The sequence below is a fragment of the Urocitellus parryii genome, chromosome 5 (genome assembly GCF_045843805.1).
Source record: "Urocitellus parryii isolate mUroPar1 chromosome 5, mUroPar1.hap1, whole genome shotgun sequence".
NCBI lineage: Eukaryota > Metazoa > Chordata > Mammalia > Rodentia > Sciuridae > Urocitellus > Urocitellus parryii.
The window spans coordinates 102614789-102637186 of record NC_135535.1 but is presented as its reverse complement, the minus strand read 5'-3'; the positions used below and the strand labels follow the sequence as shown (position 1 = coordinate 102637186).

At 38.7% G+C, this 22398-nt stretch overlaps 1 protein-coding gene and 1 non-coding gene across 2 annotated transcripts; one reads left to right on the top strand and one right to left on the bottom strand.

Moving 5' to 3' along the window:
* Positions 1-3188: 3188 nt before the first annotated feature.
* Slc2a3 (solute carrier family 2 member 3) lies at positions 3189-16903 on the top strand. The gene is made up of 10 exons (XM_026415275.1): positions 3189-3364; positions 4789-4881; positions 5385-5545; positions 8107-8347; positions 8655-8817; positions 9125-9312; positions 12400-12504; positions 12830-12931; positions 13287-13490; positions 14400-16903. Exons 1-10 carry the CDS (start codon positions 3350-3352, stop codon positions 14619-14621), a joined length of 1494 nt encoding a protein of 497 aa, XP_026271060.1. The 5' UTR covers positions 3189-3349; the 3' UTR covers positions 14622-16903.
* Positions 16904-18330: 1427 nt separating this feature from the next.
* Positions 18331-18437, bottom strand: LOC113201525 (U6 spliceosomal RNA). Its single transcript, XR_003303168.1, has one exon. It is a non-coding gene; the product is annotated as a U6 spliceosomal RNA (small nuclear RNA).
* Between the last annotated feature and the right edge of the window lie 3961 nt (positions 18438-22398).

Sequence of the window (22398 nt, the reverse complement as noted above, 5' to 3'; positions counted from 1 at the left end):
TAAGACTAAAAAGAGGGAGAAAGAAAAGACAAAATGATTTAGAACCCAGAATAAGAGTGGAGAGGTTGTTAAGCTCGAATTCAGGACCCCCAAAAGACCACCAGAGACCAAGATCGATGTAAGCAGCAAAGAGGTACTTATTGTGAGCTAGCTGGTTTCTCAAGGTCTGGGGGTATAGTTTAATGGAGGAGCACTTGCCTAGCATGCATGAGGTCCTAGATTCAATCCCCAGTATTGGGAGGTGGGGGGAGACATTTTGTGACAAAAAATAATAAATAAAAGTCAAAGATTTAAAAAGAAGAAGAATAATCATCATCTAGAGGTAAAGAGGGCATCATGGTTTTCCTACTATAAGCTGCACTGTGATTCATGTTATATTACATATTTATGTGTGGCTAAGTTTAATTTTAAAGTTGAAGCAGTTTTAAATATTGTTCTACTAGGGCTGGGGTTGTAGCTCAGTGGTAGAGTGCTTGCTTAGCATGTGTGAGGCACTGGTATCAATTCTCAGCACCACATATAAATACACAAAAAATAAAGGTCCAACAACAACTAAAAAAAAAATTAAGGAAAAAATTTCTGCTAAACACAACTTTGTTGTTCTGGTAGGACTACATATTGCTGCTGAAAGCACGGTCCTTGTCCTTGATGCCAATCCAATAATGAGGACAAGGCTATGAGAAAAAGGAAAAAGAAAGTGTATTGCTTTGCTAGCAAAGGAGAAACACAGGGACTCCTGTCCCAAAGGCTGTGATTCTGCCCATCCACAAGAATGGGGGCTTTTACAGAGGTAATTCAGGGAAAATGAGATTAGGGAGGAGAGGGGGAGGGGAGGGAAAGAAGATCAGGGAGGAGAAGTTTAGGGAAAAGAAGATTGGGAAAAAGGAAAAAAACATGTAAGTTTCAAAGCCAAAAGAGATATAGTCAAAGCATCAAGTGAACCTCTGTTACAATATCACTTTAACTTTTAAAGTATACACAGGGTTTCAAAAACATGCAAAACAAAGAAAGTAAACTCTAGCCATTTTTTCATTGATTACATTCTAAAAATATAATATTTCTGTTACCTTTGGTTCAATAATTATTACAATTAATTTCTTTTGTTTCTTTTAAAATTTTTAATATGCCAACTAGAAAATATAGTATGCACAATGGCTTTCATTATATTTCTGTTGGACAGCACTGCCATATAGGGATATTCTTTTTTTCTTTGGCTTCTAAGTTTAGTTGCTGTGGTAATTAATGGGGCTTCTGGCTGCCTGTTTCCTGGAAAGGATGAAATGGGGGAGGAGAAGTGTGATCTCAGGGACAGTTTTCTTTGATGTCATATTTCACTCATCTTCAATTCTCTCTCAGCTAAGGATCGAATTTATAAAGTATCCTTATTTAAGGAAAACAGAAAATATAAGTTGATTTGCTTTAGGTCCAGTGGTATCATTTTGGATTGTAGGCCCAGGACCAAAACTCTGAAGGAAGATGAACTTTCCCCATCTCACCATCTAGAAAAATTTTAACTATTTTACCAACTTGCTTCCCCCCACCTCTCACCCCAGTCTCCGGGTACTGAAGGTTGCTTGGCTACAAATTAATGGGCACAGGAATTTGACCATTGATGTTTCCCCTCCAGCAAAGCCTTGATATTATCTCTCACTTACACAACTGTTTAACCACAAACTAAATTGTTTGCTTTGTTTACTTGCATACTGGAGCCACTCTTCTCTCCTATTCATTATCCTTCATCTTCTTCAATTCTCATTTTTCTCATTTTTTCCTATTCATCTTGTTCGTTTTTTTGTGTATGGTGCAGTAATCAGATATTTATCTCAAACTTTTCTTTCAAGAAATTCACAGCCCATAACTAATAAGATATTAATAATCCTTTCCAGGTGTTTGAGAATCATTAACCCTTGTCCCCTTTTTTTAGTTTAAAATTTTTTTAATATATATTTTTAGATGTAGATGGACAAAATACCTTTATTTTTTTATTCATTTATTTTTATGTGGTGCTGAGGATGGAACCCAGTGCCTCACATGTACAAGGCAAGTAACTCTACCACTGAGCTATGACCCCAGCCCCCCTTTTTATTTTTTTATTTTTTTAAATGGCACGTGTGTGTGTGTGTGTGTGTGTGTGTTGTGTGTGTGTTGCTGGGGATTGAACCCAGGGCCTTGTACATGCAGGATGCAGGGCAGGCACTCTTTCAACTGAGCTATATCCCCAACCCCGGCTTTTCTTAAAATGGAAGAAAGGAAACACTAAATTCCTTAAGAGCAGAACTTTCTGATCCTATTCACTGAAGAATCACCACCTTAAACAGCAAATATCTGTTTAATCCAATGTGATATTTATTGCATTTCTAGATGCTATAAACCCTGGACTAGAGGCAAATCATTGCAGAATTAAGAAGGGGTGTTGTGGCAAATGGTATTAAGGAATTTGGATTGTATTATAAACAGTTAATCTCTCATTCCTACAGCCCAACAGAGTTAGTCTGACTCCTAGAAATTCAGGTTTCGTCCATCCTAGGTGAGATTATGCTAATCAGAGGACAAGTAGAGCTAAAAACTGGTCAAAATTCTTCTCACAACTTTTTTTTTTTTTTTTTTTTTGGCCAGATTGACCTTACTTTCTTTTCAAGATTTGTACACCCAACCTATAATTTAAAAAGCAGCTGATAAATTATAGGATTATGAATTCTTTCTGCTTACAGTCTTTCAAACCGTTTTAAATCTGATAGAAGCGCCCATTCAATTTTGCCTTATATAGATACATTTATTTTCTCTTTGTAGATTGATTCAATTCCGAGCAGATTCAAGAGCTAAAAGTCATGTATTTGCCCTCCCTCCAGTCTTTTCTGGTAGCATTTTGTCTGTGAAACTAAGAGGCTATAACTGCTATTAGAAAAAGGAAGGGATCTGGATGAGCTTTAAAAAGAGAAAGAAAAGAGGAGGTGGAGAGTGACAGGATGTGGTTTTAAAAGGGATGGGGTAATTGCCTGGAAAGGGGAGGGGGCTGAGGGTGTGGAGAGGAGCTCCGAAGTTCTGATAACACAGTTCGCTAAATTCCTGAGGTCGGATTATTTGGGGGCGGGGTAGTTTGTGGGTCGGGGATGGGGTTAGGGGCGGAGAAAGGTTTACGAGCTCCACCTTTTGCAGAGATTATAAATAGACTTGCTCCAAACCAGAGCTAGAGATGCTGTATTGGTGAGAGTGGGTACCGATCGCAGCTGAAGACCTGAAGAGAACTTGCTGCCGAGGACATTTTGAAGGTTTTGTTGGCTGGAAGAGGCGTCTCTGGAATTCCATCCCAGATCTTTCTTCAGGATTTGAAGAAAATTAAATTAGGACCATGGGGACACAGAAGGTAAGGATGATACTGTTATTTTGGCTTGTTTGTGGTACTCGGAGGACGGCAAATCTAGATGGCCGATTACCGTGTTCTGTTTTATTTTAACTCACTAAGCCATCTTAAGGCCTTTTTTTTCATTTCTCCTTCAGCCTGTGAAGCAACAATTTAACCAGTTCTCTCTGAATGTCACACATGATAAAGAGAATATCCTGCTTCCATTCACCTTTCTCATAGCAAAGTCACTGCAGAAGTTTTGTTTGCTTCTTAATTTTATTTTACATAAGTTTACCATGAGATGGTTGAGCAGTCAGAGGATTAGGGCTGCTGATTGTGTGGGTCTCAGATCCAGCAAGAAGACTCTGGTTGGTTTTGGAGTACAGGTCATGTGTCCAGCCCTCTGTAACCTTATGGAATTCTTTGAATAATAAGAGAATTTCAGTTGTCATCATTGTGATTGTGAGTGCAGGATATATTAATATATTATTCTGGGTGGTGTATGCAGTATTTGTAGGGGAGGAAAGCATTTGCACTAAGATAAAATTATTTGAAAATAAAGGAAATTAGGGAAAAGGGTTGAAAGGAGATGGGACCAAAAAAAAGGCCCTCATGATGGTGAGAGGGGAACCATGGGGTTTTACTAAAAGGAAAAGGATTTAACAGAAAGAGCTTTGTAGCAGCAGAGTTCTGAGGGGTGCTTCTGCTCGGTGGGCCTGAGGTGGCTGCTACCAATCATGGGGAAGGTCACTTCTTCGCCTACAGAAGCTCCCAGCCTGTCACCTTGTCTGACCTAAGTGAAAAGGAGTTTAAAATAAGAAAAGATTGAAGACATTGTAAGGGAGCCTTGGAGGATGGCCTCACATGTAAGATTCGAGCTGCCCACTTGCTGTCTTGAATAGTTTCCCAGCTAGGTGAGAGATGATTGGTTGATTCTCCCTCTAGGAGATGTTTCCTAATGTTGGAAGTAAGCAAGTATCCTCCCTTTCTATAATGTAGCAGTATAGTATTTAGTAACCAGGCCAACTTGGGGCCAGCATGTAGCACATGTCTATAGTAGGTTACAAGATCCAGAGGTTAAGAGCAGCCCAGTGATGAACCCACCACCACTTCTGTGTATTTATTCTAGGGTACTGCTAAGAATACACTGCATCTGTTTGCAAAATAATCAGTTCTTAGGAATCCCAAGGATATCTTTTCCTCTGCCCTTCCAATCCTGGACTTCAGTTCTATGCTTGCCTTTTCGTGGTACAGTTTTTAAAATGCTCCCAAACCAACTAACCCCAGGTCCTCTGAACCTGTTTTCCAATTTTTTCTAAATCTTGTATTTTTGTCCTCTTCCTATCACTCATAGGACAGGTTCTCCTGGTCCATTTCTATAATTGGTAAGAGACAATCATCAGTAAAAAAAAATTGTTTCCTCTCTGTCTTCCTCTACTCCTCAGGTGACCCCATCTCTGATCTTTGCTGTCTCTGTTGCTACAATTGGCTCTTTCCAGTTTGGCTACAACACTGGAGTCATCAATGCTCCTGAGACTGTGAGTACCAGTCATTTAGATTCTGACTATGGAATAAGGGAAGTATTCTTTTATTTTAAGAAGGGTTTCAAAAAAATTCAGAATTTAAGACAAATTTTTTGTCTTGCCTGGCTAAGACAGAAGAGGGGGAATGTATTGGGAATGTCTAGGTGAGTCACTTAAAGAAAGCAAAAAGCTCATTTGTTCCCCTATACCCTGGGCTGGTCCTTCCTCTTACCCTCTGGTGATAACACTTCCTGTATTATCCCTTAGGGGTTAGTAACAAAGAAGTAGTGGAGGGGGGTGCGGAGGTGGAGGTGGGGGGGGGGGACTCTTAAGAGAGGGCTGGGGCAGACAATATCACTGCTGCCACCTACTGGGATTTTTCAGACATCCCATGATTCCCTACCTATAAAGCCATAGCAATGCTGTCCTTTTAAGGAGGAAACAATCCCTAATATTTGTCTCTTGTTCTCATCCAACTGTAACAAGTCTGCTCTTCCTCCAACCATTTTATTTTGCAGATCATAAAAGACTTTCTCAACTATACTTTGGAAGAGAGGTTAGAAGACATTCCTAGTAAAACATTGCTTACAACCCTCTGGTCCTTGTCTGTGGCCATCTTCTCTGTTGGTGGCATGATGGGCTCCTTTTCTGTTGGACTCTTTGTCAACCGCTTTGGCAGGTATTGACTAGAAATTGGAAGTGGGCTATACAGGTTGCTTTGAGGATAAGCATAGAAAATTAGATCAGGGAGATGATGATCCATCTTAATGAGACTCATCAAATTCCAATCGATAAACATGTGGTCCACCTGGCTCTGAATATGACTGCTCTTGCTTGAATTTCTACTGCCTTGAACTCCCACTCAGCCTTCAAGAGATGGGCCATGTGAGTGATGGGCCTTTGCAGCCTGGCTTATGTTAATTTGGAATTATTCTCTAGTTTTTATTTAAAAAGTTAGAAGTTGTTTGCTTTTCTAAATAGTTGGGGTTTCATGCAAATTTTTTCATTATTTTATATATTTGAAATATTTCAAAAAATATATTTGAAATCCTTGCTTTCTGGCAAATGTGGATAATGGCCAAGTAGTTGAATTTCTCCCTAAAAGAGAAAAATGAATATTCTCACTTAACCCTAGCTTAATAAAACGTTTTAGAGGGTAGGATATTGTCAGTAATGACTAAAGGAACAATTTAGTTTGTCAATTAGATGTTCTAGGGGTACAAATGGAATTTAAGTTTGCAAATAAAACACCTATTTAATGTAATGATGTTTAATTCTTATGTTATTTATTCATATATTTGTTTTTTGTGATACTGGAGATCAAACCAGGCCTTGTGCATGCTAGGCAAGTGCTCTCCCAGTGAGCTACACCCTGAGCCCTTTTTTTGGGGGTGGACGGGTGTGGGAATTGAGCTCAGGGGCATTCCACCACTGAGATACATCCCCACCCCTATTTTGTATTTTATTTAGAGACAGCATCTCACTTAGTTGATTAGCGTTTCACCATTGCTGAGGCTGGCTTTGGATTCAATCCTCCTGTCTCAGCCTCCCAAGCCCCTGGGGTTACAGGCCTATGTAACCACGCCCATATGTAACCACACCCGGCTCCCAACCTCTTTTAAATTTGATTGAGAAAATTCATTGAGTCCTCATGTTGGCCTTGAACTCAAGATCCTTCTGCCTTGGCCTCCTAAGTGGCTGGGATTACAGGCATGTGCCACATGCCCAGTGGTCTTTTTTTATTTGGGGAGGATACCTACATGTTATTAAAGTCATTAGTTTTTTTTTTTTTTTGTAATTTATGTGCTAGGGATCATACCCAGAGTCACAAACGTGCTAGGCATCCACTCTACCATTGACCTATACTCCCAGTTTCTAAAGTCATTAAAATTTTAACTTATGCCCATTATTGATTAGCAAAAACAAAACCAAAAATACTAATAGATGGGGGCCAGGGAGACTGCACACTTCTGGCAGAGCTTTTGAAAGTCCCAGTGCCAGGTCATACACAAGTCAATTATGAGCATGTCTGGGAATCAGATATATGTATTAGTATTTTTGAACACTCTCCAGATGTTTGGTGTGTTGGCACATACCTGTAAACCCAGAAACTCAGGGCTGAGGCAGGAAGATCACAGTTCAAGGCTAGCTTCTGCAATTTAATGAGGTCCTGTCTCAAAACAAAAAAGGCCAGTGAAGTTGCTCAGTGGTAGAGCAGCCTGGTTCAATCCCTGTGCTACCTAAGTCTTCATTTTTGTTTTACTGTTTTGGTAGAGGGTGTTGACTCCACTATCTGAGCTATATTCCCAGTCCTTTTTATTTTTTATTTTTGAGACAGGATCATGCTGAGTTGCAGAGGTTGGCCTCAAATTGATCATTGCGCCAACTCTCAATATTCATTGTTAATATCATTACCACAGTATAGCGTAGAGACTATTTTGAGTATAATTTTCTGTGATATAGAAAAACTTTTGCCTGAATTAATTTGCTATCATTATAGTATCAGTGATATCTATACATTGCATAAAAGGCATTAAAAAGCACTTAATGGCAATGGGAATGTAGCTTGGTGGTAGGGTGCTTGCCTAAAATGTGAGGCCCTAGGTTCAATCCCCAGCACAGGAAAAGAAATCATTTAATGGGGCTGAGGGTATAGCTCAGTGGTAGCATTTGCCTAACATGCCCAAGGACCTGAGTTTGATCGCCAGCAATCAAATAAAATAAAGGTATAAAATGATTAGCACTGATCCAAAAATGTCTCGTGTGTTGGTGGACCAGCTATGTCAGAATTGCTGGCCAAGGGCAATTGTTCTCAAAGTTCATCTTGCATCACATCACCTGGAGGGCTTTTCAGAACACTGCTGGGACATGTCCCCAGAGTCAGATCTAATGATTAAATCTAGATGAAGTGGAAGAGTTAATTTCTAGGAGATTTCTAACTGATGTTGTTGGCTGGTTAGATCACTTTTTGAGAACTACTTGGTAGGATGCTTACGGAAATCCTAGGTTACAGCGGGGACTTGCACAAAGTCTTAAATATTCTTTGAGTTTTATGTATGAAGAAGTTTAAAAACCATTGTTCCAACTAGAAATGTTCCAAGAATAAAAAATGGAAAAGAAAATTTAAGCCACAGGAGAAAATAAGAGCCTGCAGAAGGGCAAAACATTGAGGAAAGAAGAGTAGAGATTAGGATCTTCTCACTTTACTAACCTTACTTTTGTCTCTGGTTCACCCGATAGGCGCAATTCAATGCTTATAGTCAACCTGTTGGCTGTTGCTGGTGGCTGCCTCATGGGGTTCTGCAAGATTGCTAAGTCGGTTGAGATGTTAATCCTGGGCCGCTTGATTATTGGACTTTTCTGTGGACTCTGTACAGGTTTTGTGCCCATGTACATTGGAGAAGTATCTCCTACTGCTCTGCGGGGTGCCTTTGGCACTCTCAACCAGCTGGGGATCGTCATTGGGATTCTGGTGGCTCAGGTACCCTATAATTTCTTACTTAATGAGTGTTAGTTTCATGTTCATTGAATGAAGTTACATAGATTAAGAACTCAAAAGGATGACTGGCACACATTCAATTGTATATGGTGTATGTGTGTGTACACATAGTTTCAGTTAACGTTACTATAGCTCATAGATTGTAGCTCTTGAAGCAAGCAGGACAAAAAAGGGTAAGAAACACAATTTATCTTTTTTCTGTGGTAAAAGAATGATGATTTTTAAACTTTTATAAATGAACTTGTGGTCTAGGAAGTATGGGGTTTATAATATTATCTTTGATTTCTAGATATTTGGTCTGGGATTTATCCTGGGATCTGACGATCTGTGGCCTGTGCTGTTGGGCTTAACAATTATTCCAGCTATCCTACAAAGTATAGCCCTTCCATTTTGCCCTGAAAGTCCTAGATTCTTGCTCATTAATAGAAAAGAAGAGGAGAATGCTAAGAGGAGTAAGTATCTTTCAGACTTCATGATAAGAATGACACTCCCTTCAACTAGGTCCTGCCTTGTACAGTTCCCACTACCTCCTAATAGACCATTTAGCTGTAAATATGCCAATTGATCAATCCTTTGAGGTTAGAGCCCTTATGAGCTAATCACTTGAACATGGCTCCTTGGGGACTCATGAGCCTCTGGGGGACACACCAAATCCAAACTACAACAGTCCCTTCATTTGAAATTGCTTTTCCTAGCTGTGTGAAAGGAATTCGGGGCAGCACAATGTCTTTATCCTTTCCATTTCTTTCTTTTTACCAGTCCTCCAACGGTTATGGGGCACACCAGATGTGAACCAGGATATCATGGAAATGAAAGAAGAGAGTGTTAGAATGTCACAAGAAAAGCAAGTCTCTGTGCTGCAGCTCTTTAAGTCACCCAACTACCAACAACCCCTCCTCATTTCCATTGTGCTCCAGCTCTCCCAGCAGCTCTCTGGGATCAATGCTGTAAGTATCTACTTTTAGGTCAAAGGAATCCTACAGTATTTCACTTAAAACCTGATCAGCCAGGCATGGTGATATGATCCTGTGTTCCCAGCTACTCTGGAGACTGAGGCAGGAGCATCGCTTGAATGCAGGAGTTCAAGAATGCCTGGTGAACAGCATTGAAAGACTCCCACCTCAAAAACATTAAGACGCTGGGGTTGTGGCTCAGTGGTAAAGCGCTTGCCTAGCACAAGTGAGGCACTGGGTATGATCCTAGCACCACATTAAAAAAATAAATAAAATAAAGATATTATGTCCATCTACAACTAAAAAATATTTTAAAAAAACAATAAGGAATGAGTGGTTTTAGCTGTAGCTCTTAAGGCACTCAGAAAATACTGATTATCTAGTTTTTGACTGAGTATTATTTTTGTTTTTTAAAATTATATCTATATTTCACAAGGAAGAAAATAGAATGAAAATTTTATTGTCCTTAGTCTTAGAAATGAATTTATATTTGTCTTCTACCAAATTTTTTCACCACATTGGCATCACATATTTATCTTTTCCTACTAATTTTTTGATGCTGGGCCTTGCACATGCTATACCACTAAGCCACATTCCCAAACCTAATCTTCTTTGACCACTCATTTTTTTATTTCTTTAACTGATCTAGCTTATGATGTCATCAAAGATAATGTTGATAATGTAAACTATACAACTTAAGTAGATCCTAGAATTTATACACCTTGGCTTTTTTTCCCAGAACTTTATAGTCTAGAATCAGAAATTAACTAAAGAAGAATGATTTTTATAGCTAAAGTGGATGACAAAATAGAAGTTGCCTTTGTATAGTATGCAAATATTAGCTTCCTGCTTTTGAGCATGGGTTATGATAAGAGAATGTTTTCCTATACTTTCTGTCCATTTTCAGATAAAATATTTGGATGTGAAAATTACTCTTGCCCATCTCTTTAAATTCTGACTCATTCCTGTAATTTTCCATCAGTCTTTGATCAATGTGATCAAATAATTTTCTAACAAAGGTCTTTTTGCAAAACACTTGGTACTCAATGTGTTGGTACCTGTAATCCCAACTTCTACTTCAGAAGCTGAGGTGGGAGGATTTTAAAATAGTGAGACCCCCATCTTGGGGATGATGGAAGAAATTGGTTTCGGATCTGTTCTCCTTCCTAGCATACAAATAGAAGGATATTTTGGTGTGTTTTGCGAGTTGGGGTTCTGGGAATCAAACTCTAGGGCATGCTAAAAGCACTCTACAACCCCAGCCCTGGATACTTATATTTAAAGTAGCAATGCTGAGCCAGGCAAAACAGTGTGTGCATGTAGTCCCAGATGCATGGGAGGTTGAGACAAGAGAATCACTTGAGGCCAGGCTGGGCATTGTAGCAGGACCCAGGCTCAAAAATATAAAAGGGATATAATAATAGCAGTAGTACTTCTTGTGAGACTCTTTTTATCAGAATCTAGGAGGAAACAGAAAAAGCCTCGCAGTCTGAAATTTCCTCATTTCAAAATGATGATCGGCTATATTACTAGAATAAAATATGTTCCCAAGGCTTTCAAAGCAGCAGGACTGGAACTGAATTGAGGCCCTTAGGTACAAACAAGCCCAGCCCTGGAAATAAAGAATACACTCAATGTGCCTCCCTTGCTGCCTCACCCTAGTCCCTGCTCTGCAAAACAGGATCAGAAAAACAGCAAATGACAGGAGCACTCTGTAGGAGAGACTTGTTCCACTTCAGGAAATGGTGTGTAAGTTTATTATTGAACTAAGATGGCTCCCAATTTAGTCAGGGACCAGATTTTGCAATTGGAATAGTGTAACCCAAAACTGTGTGCATTAGAGTTATAGGGTGGGAATCCTGAGCCACTTAATCAATATCATGTAAAGGGCCTGGAAATTCTTTTCTCTAGAAAGTAAACGATACAGAACAGGCTTGGAAATCACTTGTTTTCTAAGATAGGTAAGATAGGACAGTCTTTACCTAATAGTAAACTGCTTTTTTAGATGAGGATGTAGGATTTAGCATACTTAGCTTAATTGTACTAGACAGAAAAGTAACCTTACTGTAAGAAATTTGTTTGAGATATGTATATATACATTAGTTTGGTGGGTTTTTGTTTGTTTCTTTGTACTGGGGATTGAGACAGGGTCTCTCCAGTTGCCCAGCAGGCCTTGAACTTCTGATCCTACTGCCTCAGCTACCAGAATCAGTGGGATTTCAGGAATGTGCTACCATGCCTAATTTGTAATTTTATTTTAGAAGATATAAATATGTGTACTCTCCACATTAGATACTAGAGATTTGAAGAGTTGTTTTTTGAAGATAAAATCCAGTGTAAAGAGATATATCCAAAAGACTGGGGAATGTTGCTGTAGCAGCAAATACTCTGGGTGAAGTCATGAACTCCAGAGCAGGACCTGAGGGATCTTGTTACCATACAGTCTGAGGACAACCCTACATTTTAGCCTAATGCTCAACAAATAATACTGAGGTTGGGGGTGTACCCCAGTGGTAGAGTGCTTGCCCAGTGTGTAAAAGGCCCTGGGTTTGGTCCCCAGCACCACAAAAACAAAAGTACAAAAAAAGAATAATCTTATTTTATTTCATAGTGTGAAGTAAATAAAATTAATAGCTGGTATTAATTCCTTTCCTTGGAAAGGACTGAGGTCTATGAAATCCATTCTAACACTGCTTATTATATGATAAAGCTAAGGTTTTTCAGTTTCTTCACTGTCAAAGTAAGACACTCAATGTTCATATTAATATCTTGAGTTTGGGGAAGAGTCCATTAAAAAGTTCTTAGTAGGACTTAAATATGAATTAATAAAGTGAAATAATGAATAATAAAAGGATCAGTGGGAATGAGCATTTGATGAAAAATTCAATTGAGTAGCTGGAATGGAGCAGAATTAAGAGAATGGAATAAGATAGAGAAGACAATTCATTTGCAGAAGAATACTGTGCACAAAGACTCTAGAAAAGACATCTTACCTCCTGGGACTCTGAGTTTAGTTTTTGAGAGTTGTATTTAACTTTTACACATAATCATATCAAAGGTATGTCTTTTGTTTGTTTTTAGGTGTTCTATTACTCAACAGGAATCTTTAAGGAAGCAGGTGTTGATGAGCCAATATATGCTACCATTGGAGCCGGTGTTGTTAATACTATTTTCACTGTAGTTTCTGTAAGTTGAACACTTGGATGATTTTGAAGTGGGGGAGAAAAGAGGAAATCTGTTCAAAGGCGAATTGCGTGTCCTTCAACCATCAGTTAGCTGTCTTTTGTTGCATTCCTCTTTGGAAAAAAGAATATTATAGTCGTCTTCACTCTTCAAGCAAAGTTGGAATGACAGGAAAGGGGGAGGTATAGAAGGATTAAATATGCAACTGGAGAAAGATAGTTGTGGCTATAGCAAATATCCTGCTGTTGGTAAGGCAGATTTCTAGTAGCTCTTAACTGGGTTTTCATGAAATGGAAACCAGAAGTTTCATGTTATGTTCTTCTTTCAGCTGTTTCTGGTGGAAAGGGCAGGAAGAAGGACTTTACATATGATAGGCCTTGGAGGAATGGCTGTATGTTCCATCATCATGACTATTTCTTTGTTATTGAAGGTGAGTGTTCTTTGAAGGAAAGGGGGATGGTATGGAGGTTACATTTGACTCCCCTGCAAGGGATGGGTTGTCGAGGTTGAAGTTCATTGATAAAGTCAAATTTAAGAGGTGCAAGATAACCCAGAGTTTTTAAGATCATCAGAGCTTTTAACCTAATATTATCCTTAACCTGTGTAAGATATGGCTTATAAGTGAGATCACAGAATTGAAATTTCAGAAACCTAAGGTTCTGAAATTTGTACTCTGCCACAGGATAGAAGGAACTTGCCATTTAATCAGCTGTCATCTAAGTGAAACTAGACCCCTGGATCACACTTCTTTAATATCAAATTTCTTCCATTTCTTCCTCTTACAGGATAACTATAATGCAATGAGCTTTGTCTGTATCACAGCTATCTTGATCTATGTGGCCTTCTTTGAGATTGGACCAGGCCCTATTCCATGGTTTATTGTGGCTGAACTCTTTGAACAGGGACCACGCCCAGCGGCCATGGCAGTGGCTGGTTGTTCTAACTGGACCTCCAACTTTTTGGTTGGACTGCTCTTTCCCTCAGCTGCAGTAAGTAAATTCAAACAAAACAGCTTGTCTTAACCAACCCACTTAGGTCAATATGTTTAAGTTACATCTTAATAATTATTACTGACCCATGAAGGATTAGATCTCAAGTGCTTTAAATCAATTTTTTCTCATTTTTATGAAAAATAGAAAAATAAATAACAAAAGATTAAAGCAGGAGGGCAAAACTGGGAACTTTGTTTTTGCAGTACTAGGGATTGATCCCAGGGACACTCTACCACTAAACTACATCCTTGGCCCCTTTTGTTTATTTTGAGATAGGGTCTCACTAAACTGCTGAGGCTGGCCTCTAATTTCAGGCTTAATATGGAAATTTTTAAAGACCACTATCCTGAGATGATGTTTGTTTGCCTAAAATCAGAATGATACTGAGCCTCAAAGGATTCCAAATCCATTCTTAATTCATAATTTGAATTAGCATTAATGACTTCATGATTTTAAAATGTTTAGTAGGAGGCCAACCTCAAAGTACACACACCTATAATCCCAGAATCTCTGGAGGCTGAGACAGGATAGAAAGACCTGCCTGGCAATTAATTTAGTAAGACCTTGTCTCAAAAAATAAAAAGAGCTAGTGGTGTAGCTCAGGGGTAAAGAACCCCAGGTTCAATCCCCAGTACTATGCATATTAATAAACGAATAAATCAAATGGTTTGGAGGTATTGGAAAGCAGCTAACTTTAGTGAATAGAAAATGAACAATAAAAAATTGCAAAGAAACATAGGAAGTTAGCAATGGCATCGTGAAGGAATCTCTGAAGAAACCTTGCATTAAATTAACCATTAAATGTAGAGGGGCTTGAGGCCTATTAGAGACATAGATGTGAAGGAAATCATCAGTGACCAGATTTTTACGTGAACCTTCCTTTTTTTTTTTTTTTCCTTTTTCTAGGCCTATTTGGGAGCCTATGTTTTTCTTATCTTCGCCGCTTTCCTCATTATCTTCCTGGTTTTCACCTTCTTCAAAGTCCCTGAGACCCGAGGCAGGACTTTTGAAGATATCACACGGGCCTTTGAAGGGCATGGTAATGAGTCCAATAATAGAGCTGGGAAAGGCTCTGTGGGAGAGATGAACAGCAGCCAGCCTGCTAAGGAGAACACCACCAATGTCTAGTCAGACCTCCTTCCACCTCTCTCCCAACATGGAAAGCAACCTCTCCCTGAATAGAGAGAGAAACTTCATCAGGATGAACCCAGGACTGCTTCTGAATGCTGCTACTTGATTCCCTTCTCATCCCACACACTTCTGAACACTCAGATGAACCCAGTGTTGGGGTTAGTCAGATCTTCAATGCTTTTTAAATATTTCATTTCTTGGACATTCTCTCCTGTTTAGGAGAGACCAAGTGAACCGACCTTCTTCATTTCAGGAGGGATTGGCTGCTTGGCATATGACAACGTTGCCAGCTCTTCTTCCCTTAGGTTCTAATTGCCTCACTGGGGCACATAGGGGAGTAAAGAGTTAGGGTGCAGTTCCCCCAACCTCAGACTTGTCAGGAAGCAGATATACGTAGTGTGGAGGGTTATGGGGAATTAAATAAGAGCACCTTCCTCACTTTCACACAGCTCTGCACAGCAAAGTAACTTGAGTTTTATTTATTTTATCTTCTGGTTTTATTGCATAAATATTTATTTTTTTAAGTGTAAAGTAACTTTACCAAATAATGAAAATATAAGGAAATAAAGGTTAGAGAGAGGTGTTTAAAGAGGTTCTAGGGCAAAGACGATTTGATACTGGAGAGGTACAACAAGAAGGAAGAATTGAGGAAGAAATATCTGTTGGTGGAGGGTATGTGATATGGTGCCTGAAATCTGCATGTTGCCTAATGACAATGTGTTTCAGACAGAAATTTAGTTTGATTTCTCAGTCATGTGCCTGTATAAAAAAGCTACTGGTTTCCTTTGGGATTTTTCTTTAAGATTATAGTTTATAGTATTACTTGAAATCTAATGTTTATTAAGATGGGTATTATAGTTAATGGTGGTTGATGGGTTTTAATTTTGGATGGAGTCCAGAGAAGGGAAGGATGTTTATTTGCAGAAAGCCTTCCTAGTCCAAACAACTCCTTCCCCTGATAGTGGACTCATATGCTTTAAGTAATTCCATCACCTATCTGGTGGCAGAGCCCTCCAAATGAGAAACAAAAAAATTGGTTACTGCTTAGGTGTTCGGTATTTCTTCACTTTGTTCTTTAAGATTTTATGTTTTAACTTGTTTTAAAGGGATTCAAAGGAAAATGTTTATAGCTAAATTGGAATTTGTAACCTCAGCTCTGGGAGAGGGTTTTTTATTTTTATTTTTTTTAAACAGTTATCTAGTTTTAGTATTTTTGCTCTAAGGTCATGGCATGCCTGTCTGTGTCTGTTAGGTGTCAAAATTATCCTATTACCATGTTACCCTGATACTATATCAGGTACCCTTAGGGGACTTGAATCTTTCTGATAGACACATTTGAAATAGTATGAGTAAATGTACAGTGTAGCCCACACTTGAGAGAATATGAATGTATGTGCACTGTCACTTTGCTCTGGTTGAAAGTAGTTTATTGTTCCTTTGTTCCTATAGTCTTCTTTTGGATCGACTGTATTAAAACTCATCCCTATGTACATAGGTAACACTGCCTCTGCTGGGTGGAACTTTAGATTTCTGGTTCATCTGGCTACCTTTCCCTATTGCAATAGAGTGGAGGAGAAGCTTCTACATCTCGAGGTTGAGGGTGGAGGAGGGTTCAGCCTTACTACAGATGGGAGGGACAATGGGAATAGGAAAGAGTGTAAGATCAGGGCATGTGGCTCTTGGGGATGTTGGATATGGGAAGAAGGAGGCATTCTCTTAAGAGAAACAAAGGAAGACTGGAGTGTTTCAGAGGGTTAGAGATGGTGTGATTTACTCCTGCCCCATAGAGGTCCTAGACACCTCCACAATCATCTCCAAATTCCCCAGTACATTTGTAAGTGGAGATTGGCCCTGATGACACTCAACCTCTTCCCTTTTTCATAGGTTGCCTGATCTCCCTTCCCTCTTTGGTGCTTACTCATGTCAGACCCTTTAGCCAAACCCTTGCATATAACAGTATTTTACTCTTCAGTTCTCATCATTCCCTCTGGTCATTGAGCCTTTAGAAGAAAACTCACATAGCTATGGAGCAATGCTTTGTTGGAAAAGGGGACTTACGTGACTTTACCTCTTCTGGCTCCTCAGTGAGTTGGCAGTTAAGCAGCGTAGAACTTCTCCTACTTTTCAATGACCAGGTTGTGAATATTTCCATATGAATTTTCTATTAATGTTATTGTGGTTCTTTGTTTTGAAATAAAAATTCTGAATGTACATATGACATCACAAGCTCATTTTTGTTGTTGTTCTAACTATAACAATAAAGTTAGCTTTAAATCCTGGCTTTGCTTACTGGGTACCTGTTGTGACTTGAGCTAGTTTCTTTGAATATCATATATGAAAATAGCCATACTTGTTTATTATGCAGCTTAAATTTAAAAAGCTTCCCTGCATTACTTTTTATACTTAATAAATTAAGTTGCTTTCTTCAGTGAAAATTATCTGTTGGCTTCTGCCTTTCTCATGCTTCTACTTTCTTCCTCCAGTCTTTGGACTCAAAAATTCATCCTACACTTCTCTCAGGTGATCCATAAGTCACTATCCTATTTAAAATCCAGTCACTTCCAATAAATTACAATAAAAATTAAAGCCCCATAGTGGATCACACAAGCCCTCCAGGTCAAAGTTCCTGTTACCTTTTCAATTTTGATTTACCACATCAGTGAGTGAAAAACAAATTTATAGACTGGACTAGATAACAGCACACCTGTAATCCCAGCAACTCCAGAGGCTGAGGCAGGAGGATCTCAACTTCAATGCCAGCTCAGACAATTTATCAAAATCCTGTCTCAAAATAACAGAAGTAAAGGCTGGGATAAGGCCCTGGGTTTGATCCTCAGCACCACATAAAAATAAAAAGGGACTGAGTAGATCTTTCCATCTTCTAAGGTCTTCTTTGATTTCTTTCTTTAGGATTCTATAGTTTTTTTTTTTTTAATATTTTTTAATATTTTTAATTAAGAATTTTTTAATATTTTTCAGTTTTTGGTGGACACAACATCTTTATTTTATTTTTACGTGGTGCTGAGGATTGAACCCAGCACCCAGTGCATGCCAGGTGAGCGCGTTACCGCTTGAGCCACATCCCCATCCCTATAGTTTTCATTGTATAGATTTTTCACCTTGATTTTTCACCTCTTTTGTTGATTCCCAAGTCTTTTTTTTTTTTTTTTTGAGGCTATTGTAAATGGGATATAGTTTTCCTCATTTCCCTCAGAGGGTTTGTTATTGATATACAGAAATGTCTTTGATTTATGGGTGTTGATTTTATATCCTGCTCCTTTGCTGAACTCATTACTTCTAGAAATTTTCTGGTGGAGCTCTTTGGGTCTTCTAGGTATAGAATCATATCATCAGAAAATAGTGCTAATTTATTTTCCCATAAGTATCCCTTTAATTTCTTTCATCTGTCTAATTGCTCTGGCCAGTGTTTCAAAAACTATGTTAAATAGAAGTGGTGAAAGAGGGCATCCCTGCCTTGTTCCAGTTTTTAGAGGGAATGATTTTAATTTTTCTCCATTTAGAGTGATGTTGGCCTGGGGCTTAGCGTAGATAGCCTTTTCGATGTTGAGATATGTTCCTGTCATCCCTAGTTTTTCTAGTGTTTTTTGTTTGTTTGTTTTGTTTTATTTTTTATTTTTTTATTATTTCTTACATACATGACAATAGTGTAGTGTATTATATTCATAATTTTTTTACATTACAATTCAAAAATATGGAATGCCTCACGAATTTGAGTGTCATCCTTGCACAGGGGCCATGCTAATCTTCTCTATATCGTTCCAATTTTAGTATATGTGCTGCCAAAGCGAGCACTGTAGTGTTTTTTTTTTTTTTTTTAAGAGAATCATTTTCATATTTATTTTTTAGTTTTCGGCAAACACAACATTTTTGTTTGTATGTGGTGCTGAGGATCAAACCCTGGTCGCACGCAGGCCAGGCAAGCGCACTACCGCTTGAGCCACATCCCCAGCCCCAAGTGTTTTGAACATTAAGGGGTGCTGTATTTTGTCAAATGCTTTTTCTGCATCTATTGAGATGATCATATGATTCTAAAGAAGTCCTTAGAAGATGGAAAGGTCTTCCTTGCTCTTGGATAGGCAGAATTAATATTATAAAAATGACCATACTACAAAAAGCACTATACAGATTTAATGCAACTCCGATCAAAATCCCAATGACATTCCTATAGAAATAGAAAAAGCAATCATGAGATTCATCTGGAAAAATAAGAGACCCAAAATAGCTAAAGCAATTCCTAGCAGGAAGAGTGAAACAGGTGGCATCACTATACCAGACCTTACTTAAACTATACTATAGAGCAATAGTAAGAAAAACAGCATGGTATTGACACCAAAACAGATTGGTAGACCAATGGTACAGAATAGAGGACACAGACATTAACCTACAAAATTACAATTATATTAGACAAAGGTGCCAAAAACATGCACTGGAGAAAAGATAGCATCTTGAACAAATGGTGTTGAGAAAACTGGAAATCCATATGCAACAAAATGAAATTAAACCCCTCTCTCTCACCATGCACAAAACTCAAAGTGGATCAAGGACCTAGGAATTAAATCAGAGACTGCATCTAATAGAAGAAAAAGTAGGCTCTAATCTCCATTATGTGGGATTAGGACCCAACTTTCTTAAGACTCCTTGGCGCAAGAATTAAAATGAAGAATCAGTAAATGGAATGGATTCTTCTCAGCAAAAGAAACAATGTGTGAGGTGAATAGAGAGCCTACATCTTGGGAGCAAATTTTTACCCCTCACACATCAGATACAGTACTAATCTCTAGGGTATATAAAGAACTCAAAAAGCCAAACACCAAAGAAAAAAACAAATAACCCAATTGATAAGTGGGCGAAGGACCTGAACAAACACTTCTCAGAAGAGGATATACAATCAATCAACAAATATATGAAAAAAATATTCATCATCTCTAGAACTTAGAGAAATGCAAATCAAAACTACTCTAAGATATCATCTCACTCCAGGCCTATTATGAAGACAACAATAAGTGTTGGAGAGGATGTGGGAGAAAAGGCACACTCATACACTGCTGGTGGGAATGCAGATTGGTGCAGCCAATCTGGAAAGCAGTATGGAGATTCCTTGGAAAACTGAGAATGGAACCAATTTGACCCAGCTATCCCTCTCCCCAGTTTCTACCCAAAGGACTTAAAAACAGCATACTACAGGGACACAGCCACATCAATGTTTATAGCAGCACAATTCACAATAGCTAAACTGTGGAACCAACCTAGATGCCCTTCAGTAGATAAATGAAATGGATAAAGAAAATGTGGTATATACACACAATGGAATATTACTCAGCAGTAAAAGAGAATAAAATCATGGCATTTGCAGGTAAATGGATGGAGTTGGAGAAGATAATGTTAAGTTAGCCAATCCCAAAAAAACAAATGCTGAAAGTTTTCTCTAAGGTGACTGACTCATAATGGAGTAGGGATGGGGAGCATGGGAGGAATAGAGGAACTCTAGATAGGGCAGAAGCATGGGAGGGAAAGGAAGGGGGCAGACGATTAGCAATGATGGTGGAATGTGATGGACATATTATCCAAAGTACATGTATGGAGGGGGCTGGGGATGTGGCTCAAGCGATAGTGCGATCACCTCAGCACAACATACAAACATACAAACAAAGATGTTGTATCCGCCAAAACATAAAAGATAAATAAATAAATAAATATTTAAAAAATTCTCTCTCTAAAAAAAAAAGTACACATATGAAGATCTGAATTGGAGTGAACATACTTTATATATAGAAATATGAAAAATTGTGCTTTATGTGTAATAAGAATTGTGATGCATTCTTCTGTCATGTATTTAAAAAATAAAATCAATTAAAATTTTTTAAATTTTTTTAAAAATTAAAAGAAAAAAGGGGAACTAGGGATGTAGCTCAGCCATAGAGCAATCCTAGGCTTAGTCTTCAGTACAGCAAATAAATAAGCTTGATTATTGATCCCAAATTTTCCTATGCAAGCTTCACCAAGTGTGGTATATACAAGATAGAGTCTAGGGCAGATAGTCTAAAGAAATCCTTGGACTGGAGTACTCAGCAATAGAGCACCTGCTTAGCATGTTTGAGACACTGGGTTAAATCCCCAGCATTAAAAAAAAAAAAAAAGAAAGAAAAAGATCCCTGCATCAAAAGTAAATAAAAGATAAACTTGTGGTTTAGAAGAAGATAGCTATCCTTCTGTTTTGTTTTTATCTTGGCAACTGGGCAGAGGAGGAAAAAAGTCACCAAGGTTTCTTGTGTGTGTGTGTGTGTGTGGGGGGGGTGTGTGCATGAGTGGTCCTGAGGATTGAACCCTGGGATGTTCTACCACCAAGCTATACATTCAGTCCTTTTTATATTTTATTTTGAGACACTCTCACTAAGTTGATGAGTCAGTCCTTCAATTTGCAGTCCTGTCTCAGAATCTGAGTCACGAGGATTATAAGAGTGCACCACTGTACCCAACTCAACTCAAGGTTTAATGTACTTAAAATAGGATAACTATTAAATGAATAAGCTTTAGACAAGATAAATTCCAAACAAGTAAAGGGGAGAAATAAACCATGAAAAAACCTGATCAACTTTAAAAGAACAGAAAAGTTGTTGGGAAGAGAATAAAAATAAGCATGAAAAACAGTGGATAGTAAGAGGATAAAAACAAGCCCAAATAAAAAGTCAACAACAAAAAACATTTTTTTTAAACTTTTTTTTTTTTTTTTGTACAGGGGATTGAACCCAGGGATGTTTAATCACTGAGCCACATCCCCAGCACTTTTTATATTTTATTTTGAGACAATATCTGGCCAAGTTGCTTAAGGCCTCAATATATTGCTGAGGCTGGTCTGGATCCTCCTGCTTCAGCCTTCTGAGTCACTGGGATTACAGGCATGAGCTACTGTGCCCAACAGGCAACAACAAACATAAACTGAATAAACGACTCTCCGACAGATTGCAACAAGAAAACAGGTGCATGTTACTCGGCTCATCTCCCATACAGCGGGAAATTCGCATAAAATCTCTCCTAGGCTTTCCGGAGGAGGGATTATCAGAGCGAGCCTGCATAAAGACGGGGGAAAACTAGAGACACCCGACCTTCAACTTCCCCTCCCATCAGCGGGGAAAACGAAACCTGTCTTGCCAGCACTGGGAGAGGGGCAAGCGGGAAAAAAATCAAAACAATAGAGTGCTGGGCTTCCCAATAGCCACCCTCCACACCCAACAAACGGCAGGCCCAGAGTACAGTTTGAACTGCCAAGAGGCATCACTCAGGGGAAATCTGGTCTAGCAGGAGAAACCAGGACTAACAGGAGAGACCAGGGGACTAGAGGCCAGGCCCTCGAGACCGGGCGGCTGGAGACCGCACGCCCACCAATGACAGCCCACCTGTTTAATGGCCTAAACGATAAACAAAAGCTAAAAGAATTCGTAGCCAGAAAACCAGCACTGCAAAACATTTTGAATAAAATACTACAAGAAGAGGAATTGAAAAATAGTGCCCAAAACCAACAGCGGGAGGTATCTCAGTAAAGGGGGAGGAAAATAACCAAAAAGTAAAAACTAGCCAAACTAAAATAAATAAATAAATAAACATGACTGGAAGTACAAATCATATTTCAATTGTAACCTTAAATGTTAATGGACTAAACTCACCAATCAAGAGACATAGGCAGGTAAACTAGATCAAAAAAACAAATCCAAAAATATACTGCCTTCAGGAGACACATATGATAGGAAAAGACATA

Coding starts and splice junctions, on each gene's coding strand:
- Slc2a3 (XM_026415275.1), top strand. Junction 4,882..5,384: donor TCATCAATGCTCCTGAGACT/GTGAGTACCAGT, acceptor TTTATTTTGCAG/ATCATAAAAGACTTTCTCAA. Junction 12,932..13,286: donor CTATTTCTTTGTTATTGAAG/GTGAGTGTTCTT, acceptor TTCCTCTTACAG/GATAACTATAATGCAATGAG.